Source organism: Anolis carolinensis, chromosome 4, assembly GCF_035594765.1.
Source record: "Anolis carolinensis isolate JA03-04 chromosome 4, rAnoCar3.1.pri, whole genome shotgun sequence".
Lineage (NCBI taxonomy): Eukaryota > Metazoa > Chordata > Lepidosauria > Squamata > Dactyloidae > Anolis > Anolis carolinensis.
The window spans coordinates 128,859,168-128,877,170 of NC_085844.1; the positions used below are offsets into that span (position 1 = coordinate 128,859,168).

General features: G+C 39.0%; 1 protein-coding gene across 3 annotated transcripts in view; it reads right to left on the reverse strand.

Moving 5' to 3' along the window:
- Positions 1–10,794: 10,794 nt before the first annotated feature.
- sec16b (SEC16 homolog B, endoplasmic reticulum export factor) overlaps positions 10,795–18,003 on the reverse strand; it is an 86,262-nt gene continuing 79,053 nt past the window's right edge. For all 3 annotated transcript variants that reach the window (XM_062977765.1, XM_062977766.1, XM_062977764.1), the window contains exons 24-26: positions 17,729–17,793; positions 16,143–16,198; positions 10,795–15,136 (exon numbers count right to left, since the gene is read on the reverse strand). In XM_062977765.1, the coding sequence (XP_062833835.1) occupies positions 17,735–17,793 (59 nt within the window). In that variant the 3' untranslated portion in view covers positions 10,795–15,136; positions 16,143–16,198; positions 17,729–17,734. The remainder of the gene's footprint in view (positions 15,137–16,142; positions 16,199–17,728; positions 17,794–18,003) is intronic.

The window sequence follows — 18,003 nt, forward strand, 5'->3', positions numbered from 1 at the left end:
AGCCTCCCACAAGGATGGTAAAAACATCAAAACATTTGGACATCCCCTGGGCAACGTCCTTGCAGACAGCCAATTCTCTCACACCAGAAGTGACTTGCAGTTTCTCAAGTCATTCCTGACGCAGAATAAAAAAATATGGACCCAAATCACGTAGGATTTTGAAGGTTATCACCAACAGTTTGTACTTTGCTCTGAAACTAACTGGCAACCAGTAAAGTGATTTTAATAGATGTTTAATATGTACCTGTAAGCGATCTAGCTGCTATATGTATTTTGAAGTAACTGCAGTTTTTGAATTTAGTACAGAGGTAGCCCTATGTACAGTGCATTGCAGAAGTCCAACCTTGACGTTACCAGCACATGCACTACCACCTTTAGGTACAGTAGAGTCTCACTTATCCAACATAAACGGGCCGGCAGAATGTTGGATAAGTGAATATGTTGGATAATAAGGAGGGATTAAGGAAAAGCCTAATAAACATCAAGTTAGATTATGATTTTACAAGTGAAGCACCAAAACATCATGTTAAACAACAAATTTGGCAGAAAAAGTAGTTCAATACGCAGTAATGCTATGCAGTAATTACTGTATTTATGAATTTAGCACCAAAATATCACGATGTATTGAAAACATTGACTACAAAAATGCATTGGATAATCCAGAACGTTGGATAAGCGAGTGTTGGATAAGTGAGACTCTACTGTATTCTGATTCAAGGAAGAGGGCATAGCGGGAGTATCAGCCAAAGCTGATAGTAAGCACTCATGACCAGCGCATCTACCTGAGCTGACATTTGGAGAGACTGATCCAATAGCACTCCCAAGCTGCAACACAGACATTCAAGGGGAATTTCAACTTGTTGAAATTCCTCCAACACCAGGTTAGGATCCTTAATATTAAACATATATGTCTTATCTGGAATCAGTTTGAATTTGTTTTTCTTCATCCAGGCCATTACTTCCCCTAGACATGCAGGACCTCCAGACCAACAGCAATAATATGGCTTAAGGCAAAGATGGAATAGTCTGTCCCTGCTCTCTAATTTTCTTCTTTTTCATTTACTTCTTTCCCTACCACATCAGTGGGTTTTTAGAGGAGGGCAGATCATTTTTTTCAGATGGTTGGACTTACTGGTTGTGGAGGACTTTCAAAATTAGATCAAGGTTAATCCAGTCTTAGTGGGTCAGGCAATATAACCTAGCCATTTGAAAGCAGGTCCAGTGAATATATTTTAGTAGGCACGGATTCACAGCAGATGTTCAAATGTGTCAAAGCACATTTGAAGAAGAAAAACACCAAAGGAAAGAACAGCTGAAATGTGGAAAATCCATCATACAAGAGGAATGCTTCTTCAAAACATTAACTTTATTTTTCTATTCAATTTATATCCTGCAATTCCACTAAAAATGGTGCTCAAAGCAACTCTTAATAATAAAATCCAAATAAAGTAAGAAATTCCAATTAAAACAGTTTAAAGGCAAGTTATAAATCAATCAACAAAAAAATGAACAGCTATCAACAGTTAAAATCAACTTATGAACATAAGTCATTTTAAAAACCCAAAACTTGCAAATAACCCATTAATAGCACATCTTATTGATGTTGTTTGTATGTATGTTACTCCGAGTCATCTGTCAACTTATGGCAACCCCATGGATTTCACAGGGTTTTCTTAGACAAGGAAAACTCAGAACCTGCTTATTTTTATTGCTATTCTAGTTTATATTATTTGTGTGATCAACTCCATGCTGTTGTGTAATAAATACACACGTGTATGTATGTATGTATGTATGTATTTGTATGTGTATGTGTATATATATACACACAGTAGAGTCTCACTTATCCAACATAAATGGGCCGGCAGAATACTGGATAAAAGAATATGTTGGATAATAAGGAGGGATTAAGGAAACGCCTATTAAACATCAAATTACATTATGATTTTACAAATTAAGCACCAAAACATCATGTTTTACAACAAATTTGACAGAAAAAGCAGTTCTATACACAGCAATGTTATGTAGTTAATGACTATATTTACGAATTTAGCACAAAAACATTGCAATGTATTGAAAAGATTGACTAAACCAGTTCTTAGACTGTAGCTCCCATTGGCCCTAACCAGCATAGCCAGTGATGAGGGATATCGTGAGTTGCAATTCAACAATATCTAAACGGCATCAAGATTTCCAATCCAAACTGAGAAACGGAGTAGTTAAGTATCAAGTAGAGAAGGAAAGAGGCAAACAAACAACAATTCCCACCAATACTTAAGTAAAGGGAAAGAAAAAATAAATATAATTAATATAAAACAAGGAAAGAGATGTACACACCCAAACCAAGAATAGAAAAAGATCCGAAAGATTGGAGGACAATGACACGGAGAAATTCATTAAATGATGACGTCAATCTAAAAGACCTTTTACGGGAGCTACAGAATATTTCTAACAAACAGGACACTTTACAAAAGGAAGCAAAGAGTATTGTAGCCAATCAAGAAGCACTACAGAAAGAAGTACAGGCCATAGCAGCTAACCAAGAACAACAGAAAAAACTTTTACAAGAAGAAATGTTGGAATTAAAAAAAGAAATGAGAGAAGAACTGGGTTCGATGAAAAAAGAATTGTCACAAAATTCAAATGATATAAGTAAACTGAAACTGGAGAAAAAGATAATAGATAAATCACACTTAAAAATACAAAAACAAATGGAAGGTTTGGAATTCAAAAATACAAAATTAGAGAAAATACAAGAAAAATTGGAACAGAGCGAACTAGAATACCAATTAAGATTTAGAAATGTACAGGAAGAAACAAAAGAGAACATCAAAGCAGTGATTATTCAAATAATTGCAAACATACTATAATGTACGGATCAAGAAGCAGTCGGACAAGTGGATAGAGTATATAGAGTACAGACATACTTTGCAAAGCAAAACAGAGGAATTAGAGATGTCATAGTACATTTCGTAAAGAAAAGTACCCGAGATGAAGTCTTGAGAGGCAATCTGTCCAATCCAGTGTCGTATAAAGAAAGGAAAATAGTAATTTTGAAGGAAATTTCCCAATCAATAATGATCAAAAGGAAAAAACACTATTTCCTAACGGATGAATTGAAGAGACGTAATATTCGTTTCAGATGGGAAAAGTACGAGGGATTAATGACAACATACAATGGGGAAAAGTTTTGGCTGACGACAGAGGAAAAAGCTAGAGACTTCTATAAAAAACTAAGAAAAGACCGCGACCTAGGAATACCAGAACTTTCACCGGAAGAGATGAGAAACCCGAAGGATGCGAAGAAAAGAAGATTCGATTCACCAAAGGAAACTGGAGAGGCCTTGGGCCATCAATTAAAGGACGAGGAACCAGACGGAAGGACAGAGGAAGAAGAGGAGGAGGAGGAGGATGGAGAAGATATCTTGACAGATGAGTGATTTTACACAATCAATAAAATGTTTCTCCAATAATATTAACGGACTTAATTTTCCCAGTAAAAGGAAAAGGCTATTTAATCAATTAATAAAAGGGGGATATAGTATAATAGCTCTACAAGAAACGCACATAGCTCAGAGACATGCAAAATATTTAATCAATAACCAATTAGGACAAGAATACTACTCATTAGACTCAGGGAAAAAAAGAGGGGTAGTATTTTATATAGATAAAAAGCTTAAATCAGAAGAAGCATTTAAAGATAAGGAAGGGAGAATAATAGCGGTAAAAATTGATCTAGGGGGTAAAACGATTCTCTTCTGTAATATTTATGTACCTAACGGCCCCAAAACAAAATTTATTAAATTATTAAAAGAAAAATTAATGCAATCAGAGTGTGACCAATTAGTGATTATGGGAGATTTTAATGGAATTCTAGACAAAAAACTGGATAAGACATGGAAAAAGGAAAGTAAAAAAGACTCTAGCCTCCTACCTAAAAATTTCATAGCGCTGAAAAAAGAATTTGACATGCAAGATGCCTGGAGAGAACACAATCCCAAACAGAAAGATTATACTTTCTTTTCAAATAGGCATAGCATATGGTCCAGGATCGATATGATCTGGACTTCGAAAACAATTACAACTAAAATCAGCAAAATCCAAATATTGCCAAGAGATCTCTCTGACCACTGCCCATTAATAATGGAGATAAATAACAAAAGACTCCCAAGAATTTGGAGGCTAAACGACAATTTATTAAAACAGGAGGAGGATATAGAGAAACTCAAAAAGATGACACGTGAATTCTTTATATTTAACGATACCCCGGACGTCAAACCACAAGTAATATGGGACACATTTAAAGCAGTAGCAAGAGGATTCTTCATTCAACAGGAGGTGATAAAAAACAAGAGGAAATATAGAGAGCTAGAAAATTTTAAAAAAGAAATTGAATTAAAGGAAAAGGAGTTGAAAGCAAACCCAAATAATCTAAAAGTGAAAAGGAGTCTGGAACTACTAAAAAAAATAAAAGTATATGGGAATTGGAGAAGATAGCTAAGCAAATGAAATGGGTCAAACAAAATTACTTTGAAAATGCAAACAAACCGGGCAGATGGTTAGCTAGACAATTAAGGAAGAAAAGACAAAATCAACAAATCACAAGGATCAGATCAAAGGACAAAATCGTAGTAAGAGACGAGGAAATAAGGGAGGAATTTAAGGACTTCTACCAAAAGCTTTACACAGGGGATAATATCAAAATAGAGGAAATAGTATCTTACATCAGTAGACAAGGTCCAGGGAAAATAACGGAGGAACAAAGGCAAAACTTAAACAAAGAAATCACTGTAGATGAAATCCAAAATGTGATCATAGAGTTAGAAGTTAATAAATCCCCTGGACCTGATGGTCTAATAGCAGGCTTTTACAAAATACTGAAAAATGAAATAGCAAATTTCCTGAAAAAGATAATGAATCTGGCCTTAACAAATGGAATTATCCCAGAGTCATGGAAAGAGGCAGAAATCATAATGATTTATAAAGAAGGAACTAATTCAGACGAAGTACAAAATTATAGACCCATCTCGCTACTTAATAACGATTACAAAATTTTTACAAAAATACTTGCTAACCGATTTAAAACCTTCCTTGTAGACTGGGTATCAGAAGAACAGACAGGATTCTTACCCAATCGGAGTGTAAGAGACAACATCAGAACAATAATTGATACGATAGAATATTATGAGGTTAACCAACAAAAAGAATTGGGATTACTATCATTAGATGCCGAAAAGGCTTTTGACAAATTGAACTGGGATTTCTTCAAAGTATTAATGCAGGAATTGGATGTAGGATGGCAGTTTCAAAATGATATAAAGGCAATATATAACGAGCAGTTAGCTAAAATTCGGATTAATGGTCAAACAACGGAAAACTTTCCAATAAACAAAGGGACTAGACAAGGCTGCCCCCTTTCCCCCCTTATATTTATTTTTGCTTTAGAATTGTTAATCCGCAACATAAAGAAGGATAAAAACTTAAAAGGAATGAGAATAGATAAGCAAGAATACAAGGTCCGGGCTTTTGCGGATGATATAATTTGCATTATAGAAAACCCTAAACATAATATTCAGAACTGGTTGGACAAAATAGAAGAATTTGGAAAATTAGCGGGACTTAAAATTAACAAAAACAAGACAAAGTTCTTAACAAAAAACATGACAAACAGCAGTAAGGATGAATTAAGAGAAGAATCAGGATTAGATACTCCTTCGAAAATAAAATATCTAGGAATTTGGATTTCAGCCAAAAATAACCAATTACTAGAACTAAATTACATCACAAAATGGAAGGAAATAAGGAGAGATTTAGACGCATGGAAAAATTTAAACCTTTCTTTACTAGGAAGAGTAGCCACAATCAAGATGACTATCTTGCCAAAGATTCTTTATCTTTTTCAAAATATACCCATAATAAGGAATAATAATTTATTCAAAGTATGGCAACGGGACATATCTAGATTCATCTGGAATAATAAAAAACCCAGGATCAAACATAGTACTATGATCACCCCCAAAAATAAAGGAGGAGTGGGACTCCCGGATTTAAGAATGTACCATGAGGCCTGTGCCATGGACTGGTTAAAAGAGTGGACAAATCTCCAAAAAATAAAAATCTTAACCTTGGAAGGCCACGATCTACGTAGAGGGTGGCACGGTTATTTGTGGTACAATAAAGTGAGTGTGGAAAAGAATTTCCGAAACCACTTTATCAGGTCTTCCCTGATAAAAGTTTGGGAAAAATATAAGAATTACTTATATACAAAAACACCATTGTGGCTATCCCTCCTAGAAGCCAACCAGAGAAGGCTTCTGGGGTGGATAGAATGGCCGACCTACAAAGATATTTTAAAGAAAGAAAGTCTAATTCAAAAATCACCTCAAATTAAAGACTTGATTGAAATACAAAAAACCTTTTAAAATGTCTCTTGGTTCCAATACATGCAAATTAAAGAAACTTTTAAAAACGACATAAAGACAGGCTTTACAATGGAAAATGGCTTCTGGGACATTTTGATTCAAAGAAAGAATAAAGTAATATCAGTCATATACAAAAAATTGTTAGAATGGGAAACGGCTGATGCCGAGATTACCAATTCAATGATAAAATGGGCACAAAATATAGGTAGACCAATAAAATTAAATGAATGGGATGAAATTTGGATGAGAAAAATGAAATACACTTATGCAACAGAACTTAAAGAAAATTGGTTAAAAGTAATCCACAGATGGTACTTGACACCCCAAAAAATTGGACTAATGTGGAAAAATGTTAATAACCACTGCTGGAGATGTAGGGATCAAGTTGGTTCCTACTTTCATATGTGGTGGAATTGTAAAAAGATAACTAGTTATTGGAAAGCAATACAAAAAGAATACAACAAAATTTTAAAAACAAACCTTGAGTTGAAACCAGAAACCTTCTTACTAGGCCTCGTAGATTCAAAAGAAAAACTGGATGTAAATAAAGACAAACTTTTCACCTATTTTATAACGGCAGCGAGAATTATAATTGCCAAACACTGGAAATCAGAAACCCCACCAACAATAGACTTGTGGTTAGACAAAATCATTGAGATAAAAGACATGGATAGTTTAACATTTCTGGTCAAAGAAAACAAAGGTATCAGAATGGGAAAAACGGACTGGAGAGATCTAGAGGACTACCTAAAGGAATATTACGCATAAAAGAAATCAGAAAACTGGAAGAATGAAGAAAGGAAGTCAACCCCCCCCCCCTTATACCCCAATCACTAGTGTATTCATTCCCTTCCCCTGCGCTCCCTCTTCCCCACATGATTAGATTTAGGGATTTTACCCTTCCCTACTTCCCACACCCCCTACTCCCCCCCCTTTTTGTAGTTCAGACCCCCCTACCTTGACTATACCTTCCCCAACTTCCCTTTAGGGCGACCTTTGTAACTTAAAGCTTCAATAAAAATTTATTTCAAAAAAAAAAAAGATTTCCAATCCAAACTAAATGCTGAATCCATCTAAGCCAATAAAGAAGTTGGGTTGCTGTGTTTTCCAGGCTGTATAGTCATGTTCCAGAAGCATTCTCTCCTGACGTTTCACTCACATCTATGGCAGGCATCATCAGAGGCTGTGAGGTCTGTTGGAAACTAAGTCTACCATATACCACGCAGCTGTGGACAAATCTACATAGGGACGACCAAAAGCAGCACCCAAACACAAATCAAGGAACATGAAAGGCACTGCAGACTAATTCAACCAGAGAAGTCAGTCATAGCAGAGAATCTGATAAACCAAACTGAACATGACATATTATTTGAGAACACAGAAATACTGGACCACTCTAGCACCACCATGTCAGACTACACAGAGAAGCCATTGAAATCCACAAGCATGTGGATAATTTCAACAAACAGGAGAACGCCATGAAAATGAATAAAATTTGGCTACCAATATGAAAAAAACTCTAAAACCAGGACAAGAAAGAACAACAATAAAAAACAGGGGAATTCCATACAAGAAACAATCAGGGCCAGCTAACACCTCCCAACAAAGGATTACCCCAGGCAGCAAGCTGCCAGGCTTTGAAGCTGCAAGGCCATTCAGTGCTAATCAAGGTGGCTAATTGCAACATTCACACTTGCCTCAAACAGAAAAGGTTCTTTATCCCACCCTGGACATTATTCCAAAGATATATAAACCCCAACTGCCTAGTTTTTAACAGACCTCACAACCTCTGAGGATGCCTGCCATAGATGTGGGTGAAACATCAGGAGAGAATGCTTCTGGAACATGGCCCTACAGTACGGAAACTCACGGCAACCCATCATATCTAAGCACGGAGGTCTACCTTATCTCATCAAATAGTTTTTCCTAGCTTTAATTTTCAAATCACCAACAAGACATTCACTTTCCAAATAATGACATTGAAGGATACTACACTTGATCTTAGCCGAAAGGTGGAGAAGCGATTTTTATTTTAAGTGAACTAGATGCATGTTGTATGGTGTGTTTGTCCTGTCTGTTCTTGATAAGGCCAACTGGCTAATCAATAAATTGTTGTATAAGCACAGTAGTCTCACTTATCCAAGACTCGCTTATCCAAGGTTCTGGATTATCCAATGCATTTTTATAGTCAATGTTTTCAATATATCATGATATTTTGGTGCTAAATTTGTAAATACAGTAATTACAACATAACATTACTGCGTATTGAACTACTTTTTTCTGCCAAATTTGTTGCATAACATGATGTTTTGGTGCTTAATTTGTCAAATCTTAACCTAATTTGATGCTTAATAGGCTTTTCCTTAATCCCTCCTTATTATCCAAGATATTCGCTTATCCAAGGTTCTGCTGGCCCGTTTAGCTTGGATAAGTGAGACTCTACTGTATAAAACATTGAAGGGCTATATCAACAAAAATGAACTGCGGAAGCAAATTTCAATTGGTGCATACTGTGTGTATGTACCCATGTTCCTTACTTATGAAGACAATTTGTATTCCACTTATTACATTTATTTCCCAATTTTTCTCGAAAGAACTCAAATAGACATGTGTTGCCCTCCCCTGCTATTTTACTTTCAGAAGGACCCTGGGAAGTAGGTTAGGACAAAAGGCAATCATTGGCCTAACACCACCCAATGTGTATCATAAGTAATTTGAGACTTATACCTGAGTACCTTTCCTTCATTATCTTACTTATCAAGAGCTTACAAAAAGAACTTGCAAACTCCAAAGGATCTTGGAGTCCTCGTGGACAACAAGTTAAACATGAGCCAACAATATCATGCAGCAGCTAAAAAAGCCAATGGGATTTTGGCCTGCATAAATAGTATAGTGTCTAGATCCAGGGAAGTCATGCTACCCCTCTATTCCGCCTTGGTCAGACCACACCTGGAATCACACTGTGTCCAGTTGTGAGCACCACAATTGAAGGGAGAGGTTGACTCTAAGCTGGAAGGTGTCCAGAGGAGGGCAACTAAAATAATCAGGATCTGGAAAACAACCTCTATGAGGAGTAGCTTAAAGAGCTGGGCATGTTTAGCCTGCAGAAGAGAAGGCTGAGAGGAGACATGATAGCCATGTATAAATATATGAGGGGAAGTCATAGGGAGGAAGGAGCAAGCTTGTTTTCCGCTGCCCTGGAGATGAAGACGTGGAACAATGGCTTCAAACTACAGGAAAAGTGTTGCATTATCTAAGCAATCATGCATGCATTTTCAATGTGGGGTGGTTTATGTAGTTAGTTATGTTTGTTGCTTAGTAACCTGAGCCAAGCTGCATTCCAGAGTTGATGACACCATTTAGGGGGTTTTGCATATGAAATGGGAAATGGAAGTATCCTTTCTGGGGACACACAGGAAGTGATGTACAGATGCCTCTTCCTGTCTCTTCCCTCTTCGCTCCTGCCATGCCATGCTGATGTTCCTGTTTGTTAAGAGGTATATAGTATCCTGAACTGTTTTTCTTTTGGAACTAAGATTTTTTTTTGCCTGTATGACCATCATCATACAAGATTGTGAGTAAACATATTTTTGCTATTTTATTTTGATGTCTCTGATGTTTATTTTATGCGCATGACTTTTTAAAGACAAAGCGAGGCTAGATATTTTGTCTTGTTTATTTTATTTTTACCTCTGCTCACATAACCTAGTCTTCTGCGTTTTACTGCTCTGCACCAATATTTAATCATATTGGTATCATAATCTTAACAAGTTATGAATATATATTTCTATTAAAAGGAGATTCCACCTGAACGTTAGGAAGAACTTCCTCACGGTCAGAGCTGTTCAGCAGTGGAACTCTCTGCCGTGGAGTGTGGTGGAGGCTCCTTCTTTGGAGGCTTTTATGCAGAGGCTGGATGGCCATCTGTGATTTGAATGTGATTTCCTGCTTCTTGGCAGGGGGTTGGACTGGATGGCCCGTGAGGTCTCTTCCAACTCTATGATTTTAACTGGTTTCATACACAAGGCAATTCTTGAAAGCTGCTTTTGCTCATCATAACTGTCAGTGATGATCTCTTCAGGACACCTTTATAGCCTCTTCAGATTAAATGGAACATGCTAAAAACCAACTGTCCATAGCAACCAGAAAGACGTGAAAGTGTTCAGAAGATAGCTCAACCATTATAATCTCTTCCCCGCAGGTCTGAAATATGCACACACTATTGATCTCATTGAATGCCCCAAGGGTACCAATTTAGATCTCAGTTAGAAGGACGGAAATGATTCCAGCAAGGGGCTGAGCCGCATTCAGCATGGTCTCAGTGGGGTAAATTGTGTTTGAAGAAAATGTGCTATGTTTTCAGAGAGAGATGCAAGAGAGGGAGGGAGGAGGAATAGCAATAATAATTAGCTAAGTACATAGACTATCCTGTTGCAAATAATGAAAACATCTGGAGGGGGCAGTTTGAAAAAGGCTGACATTGGCCACATTACAGTTAACTAATAAGTGAGATAACTGGACGGGCATATACATAATCCTGACCACACAATATATAATCTGAGATAAGGATTGCTTACTTCATCCTCTGTGTTTTGGCCTTTATTTTATTTATTTACTTACTTACTTACTTACTTACTTACAGCATTTATATTCCACCCTTCTCACCCCGAAGGGGACTCAGGGCGGATCACATTACACATATAGGCAAACATTCAATGCTTTTTTAACATAGAACAAAGACAAACAAACATAGGCTCCGAGCGGGGCTCAAACTCATGACCTCCTGGTCAGAGTGATTCATTGCAGTTAATTGCAGCTGGCTTGCGCCTCCCGCCTGCGCCACAGCCCGGGCCCAGTTTTCATGTGGGCCAGCATCACACTTAAACCAGGTCTCTTCCACCACTATGTGAAGTATTATAACACTAGAGCTTCAGGGCTTGGGGTGGACAGTGTACTAGCATGCTAATGCTCCAAATCTAGCCACCAGTGACCTTGATTAAATGTGAGGCCAATGATGTAAGAGAGGAAGAGCATTCACAAAAGGAGCACTATATTTATGATGAATCTCTGTGGGTTAGGAGGATGGGTGGATGGAAGGCTGGATAGATGGATGAATACACACTATCCCTTAGATATCTTTTCATTTTAAACGGAAGGCATCACATCAGTAGCCAACAGTGAGACAGTCAAGTGGAAGCATTTTAAACCTTTAAAATTACGTCTGAGTCTGATTTCTAAATAATGTTCTGTGCTATTCACTGAAGGATGCACACCATGTACCCTTGAGAACCAGTGTGCGCTCATTCGGTCCCTGCTTTCCATTTTGTGTTTCTTCGAGTGTGTGCCTATCAATATTGCTGCATGGAACACAGGCGGAGATGTCTTTTAAAGGAAAGAGAGACATCTTGCGTTGGATGAAGAAATAGCCAGGGATTTCTCTGAATGGCTTTTGGAATGGTGTAAAGAAGCCTTATAACCAAGGTGAAAGAAGAAAGTGCAAAAGCTGGGTTGTAGTTAAACATTAAGAAAACCAAGATTGTGGCCACCAGACTGATTGATAACTGGCAAATAGAGGGAGAAAACGTAGAGGCAGTGACAGACTTTGTATTTCTAGGCATGAAGATTACTGCAGACAAGAAATCAAAAGATGTTTACTTCTTGGGAGAAAAGCAATGACCAATCTCGATAAAATAGTGACGAGTAGAGACATCACACTGGCAACAAAGGTCCCCATAGTTAAAGCAATGGTATTCCCCATAGTACCCTATGGATGCAAGAGCTGAACCATAAGGAAGGCTGAGCAAAAGAAGATAGACGCTTTTGAACTGTGGTGTTGGAGGAAAATCCTGAGAGTGCCTTGGACCGCAAGAAGATCCAACCAGTCCATCCTCCAGGAAATAATGTCCGACTGCTCACTGGAGGGAAGGATATTAGAGGCAAAGCTGAAGTACTTTGGCCACATCATGAGAAGATAGGAAAGCTTGGAGAAGAGAATGATGCTGGGGAGAATGGAAAGAGAAAGGAAGAAGGACTGACCAAAGGCAAGATGGATGGATGGTAGCCTTGAAGTGACTGGCTTGACCTTGAAGGAGCTGGGGGTGGCCATGGCCGACAGGGAGCTCTGGCGTGGACTGGTCCATGTGGTCACGAAGAGTTGGAAGCGACTGAACGAATAAACAACAACAAAAAGTGTTATTTTCTTATCATGCCTCTCTTCTTTTAGTTTCTTTTTGCCCTGGAAACTTTGTATTATCCTATCTTGATTTGGCAACATACTAGAAGCTTTCGGTTCTGTGTAAAACCAGTCACTTGGAATTCAATTTACTTCTGAGTGTCAGTGTATATGAATGACTACATGACATTTCTTGTGGATTTGGGTTATCATTTCATTTAAATCACTACCTCCCCCCCCCCCCCAAAAAAGAACCCCATTTTACAATGAGTTGTTCTATAATATCAGACTCTATTCATGAAATGCCTCCTCAGTATCACTGTACAAGTTATTGAAATTTGCTGCATCCAGATGTTGGACTACAACCTTCACCATTCCTGGACATGCCAGAGCATGTGGGAACTAGAGTCCAACAAACAAGGAGAATCATATGTTCATTGCCCCTCATCTACTGTAACTGAGCCTCCGGTGGCCTAGGGGATAAAAGCCTTGTGACCTGAAGGTTGGGTTGCTGACCTGAAGGCTGCCAGGTTCGAATCCCACCCGGGGAGAGCGCGGATGAGCTCCCTCTATCAGCTCCAGCTCCATACGGGGACATGAGAGAAGCCTCCCACAAGGATGGTAAAATATCAAAAACATCCGGGTGTCCCCTGGGCAACGTCCTTGCAGACGGCCAATTCTCTCACTCCAGAAACAACTCCGGTTGCTCCTGACACGAAAAAAAAAATCTACTGTAACTGAAAGGGAGTAGGATCTCAGACAAGAGGCCCTTCTCTCGCTTCCACCTCCGTCTCAAGCGTGGCTGGTGGGGATGGGAGAGAGGGTCTTCTCGATGGTGGCCCCCCGGCTCTGGAACTCTTTCCCCAGGAAGATTAGACTGGCACTCACCCTGTCCACTTTCCGTAAAGACCTAAAAATGTGGATGTTCCGGCATGCCTTTGATTAAGTACTCTCACTAAATACTTGGCCCCCAATTATAACTCAGTACCAGTTACTGCACTTTATCACTGTTCCTTCTCCTATAGAATTTAGTGTTTTTATTGATACTGCTCTTCCACCCTATTTATGATTGCCCTTACACCATCCAACAAACTGTACCCAGAGTTCTATGCACAAATTCCTATCCTTTGGATTTCCAGTAATTATTACTGTTCAGATTCTAAATTGCTGTTGATGTTGTTTTCTATTGTTTTATGTGGCTATAATGTCTTAATTTTTACTGATCTATGTTTTAATCTATGTTGATTGGATTTGTCCCCATGTGAGCCATCCCGAGTCCCTACAAAAATAAAGTTGTTATTGTTGTTGTTGTTGTTGTTGTTATTATTATTATTATTATTAATATTATTTTAAACTGGAATTTGCTTGATGTTTCAATAGTATTTGTTTCATTTGCCATTTTTAGCCCCCTAAGAGTCATGTTTTGGGAAGAAATCTGGGATAGAAATCTATTAAACAAGGGTAAGGGTTTGCCATCTCTTTGAGGACCAGATCTGAGAACACGTTAGAGAAACTATGAAAATCAACAAATCTGGCTTCCAGTATTTAAAAAACTCGAGGATCAGGACAGTAAATAAAGAGAGATGCTCAAAAAACAGGGAATCCCAGACAGGAAACAATCAGGGCCACCTAACACCTTCTAACAAAGGATTCCCACAGGCAGAAAGCTGCCATGCTTTGAAGCTGCAAGGCTATTCAGTGATAATCAAGGTGGCCAATTGCAACATTCACAGTTCCCTCAAACAGACAAGATTTCTTCCTCCCACATTGGAAATTCCAGAGATATATAAACCCCACTTGCTTAGTTTCTAACAGATCTCACAACCCTTGAGGATACATGCAATATAATAATAATAATAACAACAACAACAACAACAACAACAACAACAACTTTATTTTTGTATCCCACTTCCATCACCCCGAGAGGACTTGGGGCAGCTCACTAAGCCGAACAAAATACAACATAATACAAACAATATAAAATGCATTCTAAACATAACAATAAATACATCAGCAAATACATCAGCCATACATGTGGGTGAAACCGCAGGAGAAAATGCCTCTGAAACATGGGCATACAGGCCGGAAAACTCACAGGAACCCAGGTCAGAGATTCTTTGGTCATTTGCGTCATATCAGCCCCATCCACCATTGCTAACAGTACTTACTGAATTGTGGGACTTATAGTGCACATGAGATGCATGACCCAAAGGAATGTGAGAGCTGTCCACAAGACAGAAAGTATGAGGTTCGTAGAACTGTCTTCTCGTTCATGTTAGTATAGCTTGTGTGTGTGTCTACTGTCTATATACGTGTGTGTTTTGTTTGTGGTTGTGTTCTGATTTAGTTTTGTAGTTTGTTGTAGTAGTAGTGAAGAAGCACTTTTGTTTTTCCTTCTAAACTTTTGTTGTTATCCTATAGCTAGAGAAGTTTAAGGAAGGAGTGACCTCTGGTCTGTCTTGAAAGAGTTTGATGAGATGCGGCAATGTCATTGAGAAGTCTGTTATTCTTGGCATCCAGTGCCAGTTGCTGCTGGTATGGTGACCTGTTAAGGAGGAGGAAAAGTGTTGAATTTCTAACCCTCAGCTTTCAAAATAACAGAAATAAAATAAATATTTGCAAGCATGACTAGTTCGGATGCCCCCCAATTGTTACAAATGTCATGATTACAATGTTTGAGATGCTTTACAGAATTTAAAATGTTAGTCCCCAACAAGCAGTCTAACCCTCAGTCTGTTGAAAAACTTGGGCACTTTTCCAGGCCTATGGGATAAAGCCATGCCTTGGGAACTTGAACCAAAACTCTTTTGACAATGGTGGCTGTAATTGAAACCAAGAAAGCAGCAGGGGAAACCACCTTTAAGAATCCCTTCCACAGAGTTTATTTTCAGAGCCCTAATATTAGGAAAAAGGGGCCCCTGGTGACACAGTGTGTTAAAGCGCTGAGCTGCTGAACTTGTGGACCAAAAGGTCCCAGGTTCAAATCGGAATGAGCGCCCGCTGTTAGCCCCAGCTCCTGCCAACCTAGCAGCTCGAAAACATGCAAATGTGAGTAGATCAATAGGTACTGCTCCAGCGGGAAGGTAACGGCGCTCCATGCAGTCATGCATGACCTTAGAGGTGTCTACGGACAACGCCGGCTCTTCGGCTTAGAAATGGAGATGAGCACCAACCCCCAGAGTCGGTCACGACTGGACTTAACGTCAGGGGAAACTTTTACCTTTACTAATATTAGGAAAAAGATAAGGGAACTGCCTTGGTAACAGGTGAAAATGGTATGGTGTGAAGTGCTGGTGAGCTGTTAGAGGACAGGGCTGTAAAAACCACATCCTTCTCTTTAGAGGGAAGGTCTGCCAGCCCATCACCAATGCCAAGGGTGATTCTGCTTATGCAAGTAGAATGAGTAGTTGTCATCTGATCCTCTACCCTCTTGCTGCAAAACGTCTTGGCTAGTCTAATTTTGTTGAATGCATTTCTATAATATATTTACATATATCTTTTTCGTCTTGAAGGGGCCTGGAAGAATTTTAACAGCCATAAACAACCCATACCTTAGTGGGAATGAAGTGTGAAGTGGTCCTCTTCTTGGGGATGTGAGAAAGCTAGTCTGAAACATGAATGAGGAAAAACAAAGTGCAGGCATTTGACAGTATTTTATAAAAGCCAGAACAAATGGTTGAAACACAACAAAAGCACCAAGAAAAAATGGGACCATGGAAGATAAAGGGCACCAAAACAGAAAGCTTTAAGTTTACAGAAGCACAGAGTCATAGAATTGGAAGAGACCACAAGGGCCATCCAGTCCAACCCCCCGCCATGCAGTAAAAAAACAATCAAAGCACTCCACTCTCTGCTTAAAAACCTCCAGTGAAGACCACCTGGTGAGGCAGCATATTCCACTGCCAAACAGCTCTCATCATCAGTTCTTCCTAACATTTAGGTGGAATCTTTTCCTGCAATTTGAAACCATTGTTCCATGTCGGGGCCAGGCTGTGGTGCAGCTGGTTAGTAGCCAGCTGCAATAAATCACTACTGACTGAGAGGTCATAGAATCAAAGCCCGGGTTGGACTGAGCTCCCGACCGTTAATAGCCTAGCTTGCTGTCCACCTAAGTAGCTCGAAAAACAGTTGCATCTGTTGAGTAGAAAATTCTAAGTACCACTTATGCGGGGAGGTTAATTTAACTTAATATATGACACCATAAAAACTGCCAGCAGCGTGTGGAAAGGAATGAGGAAGTACTACCATCAAAGGACTTGGTGTCACAAGTGAATGATGAAGTGGCAGCTCCCCCCGTGGCCGGAATCGAGCATACCCTCATGAAGCTGGAAGCTAGAAAAATGTTAAATTGTCTCTGTGTCTGTCTATATGTTGTACGTCTAAAAATGGCATTGAATGTTTGCCATGTATATGTGCATTGTAATCTTCCCTGAGTCTCCTTCAGGGTGAGAAAGGAAGAATATAAATACTGTAAATAAATAATAATAAATAAATGTCCTAGTCTTCAGAGCAGCAGAAAACAAGCCTGCTCCCTTTTGACATCCTTATGACAACCCCTCTTACTGGGCTTGGCTTCCAAACCTTTGATCCTTTTGGTTGCCCTTCTCTTGATGCATTCTATTTGTCAATATCCTTCTTGAATTGTGGTGCCCAGAACTGGACACAGTGTTCCAGATGATGTCAGACAAAATAAGAATAGAGTTGTACTATGACTTCCCTCGATCTAGATCAGGTGTGATCAAATTTTGGCCCTCCAGGTGTTCTGGACTTCAACTTTCACAATTCCTAACAGCCGGAAAGATGGCTGGGATTTCTGGGAGTTGAAATCCAAAACACCTGGAAGGCCGAAGTTTGCCCATGTCTGATCCTATTGAGGCAGCCTAGAATCTTATTGGCCTTTCTAACTACCATATTACACTGTAGATTCATGTTCAGCTTGTGTTCTACTAAGACTCCTAGATCCCTTTCACATGTGCTGTTTTCAACCCAGATGCCCCCCCTCCAATAATTTGGCCTTCAATTTCTTTGTACATGGATTATCAAAAGCTGTTTTATTCAGTCTCTGTCCTATCCCAGGAATACTTTTTCCAGAGCAGACTTCTCCCTTCATGCAACATAGAGCTTTAACACTTCTCACCTGGTCTCAGGCATCTGAAGAAATTGTTCCTTCTCTGCTGCTATAGCTTAGCCGGTTTCTTGTTCCTGAGGAAATAAAAGTATATCTTTGGCAAAGATTATTCCATTAACAATGGATTGGAGACATAAGGGTATTTTCTCCCCTCCCTCAACTTCTTGGTGATAAATCCCTTGGCAGTCTCATGAAGCTGCTACATTGGGTGAGTTGTGTAGGGTGCTAGGAGCCACAGAAAACAGGGCATTGCAAGTTCTGGGTGGAAAAGTGGGCTCTAAATG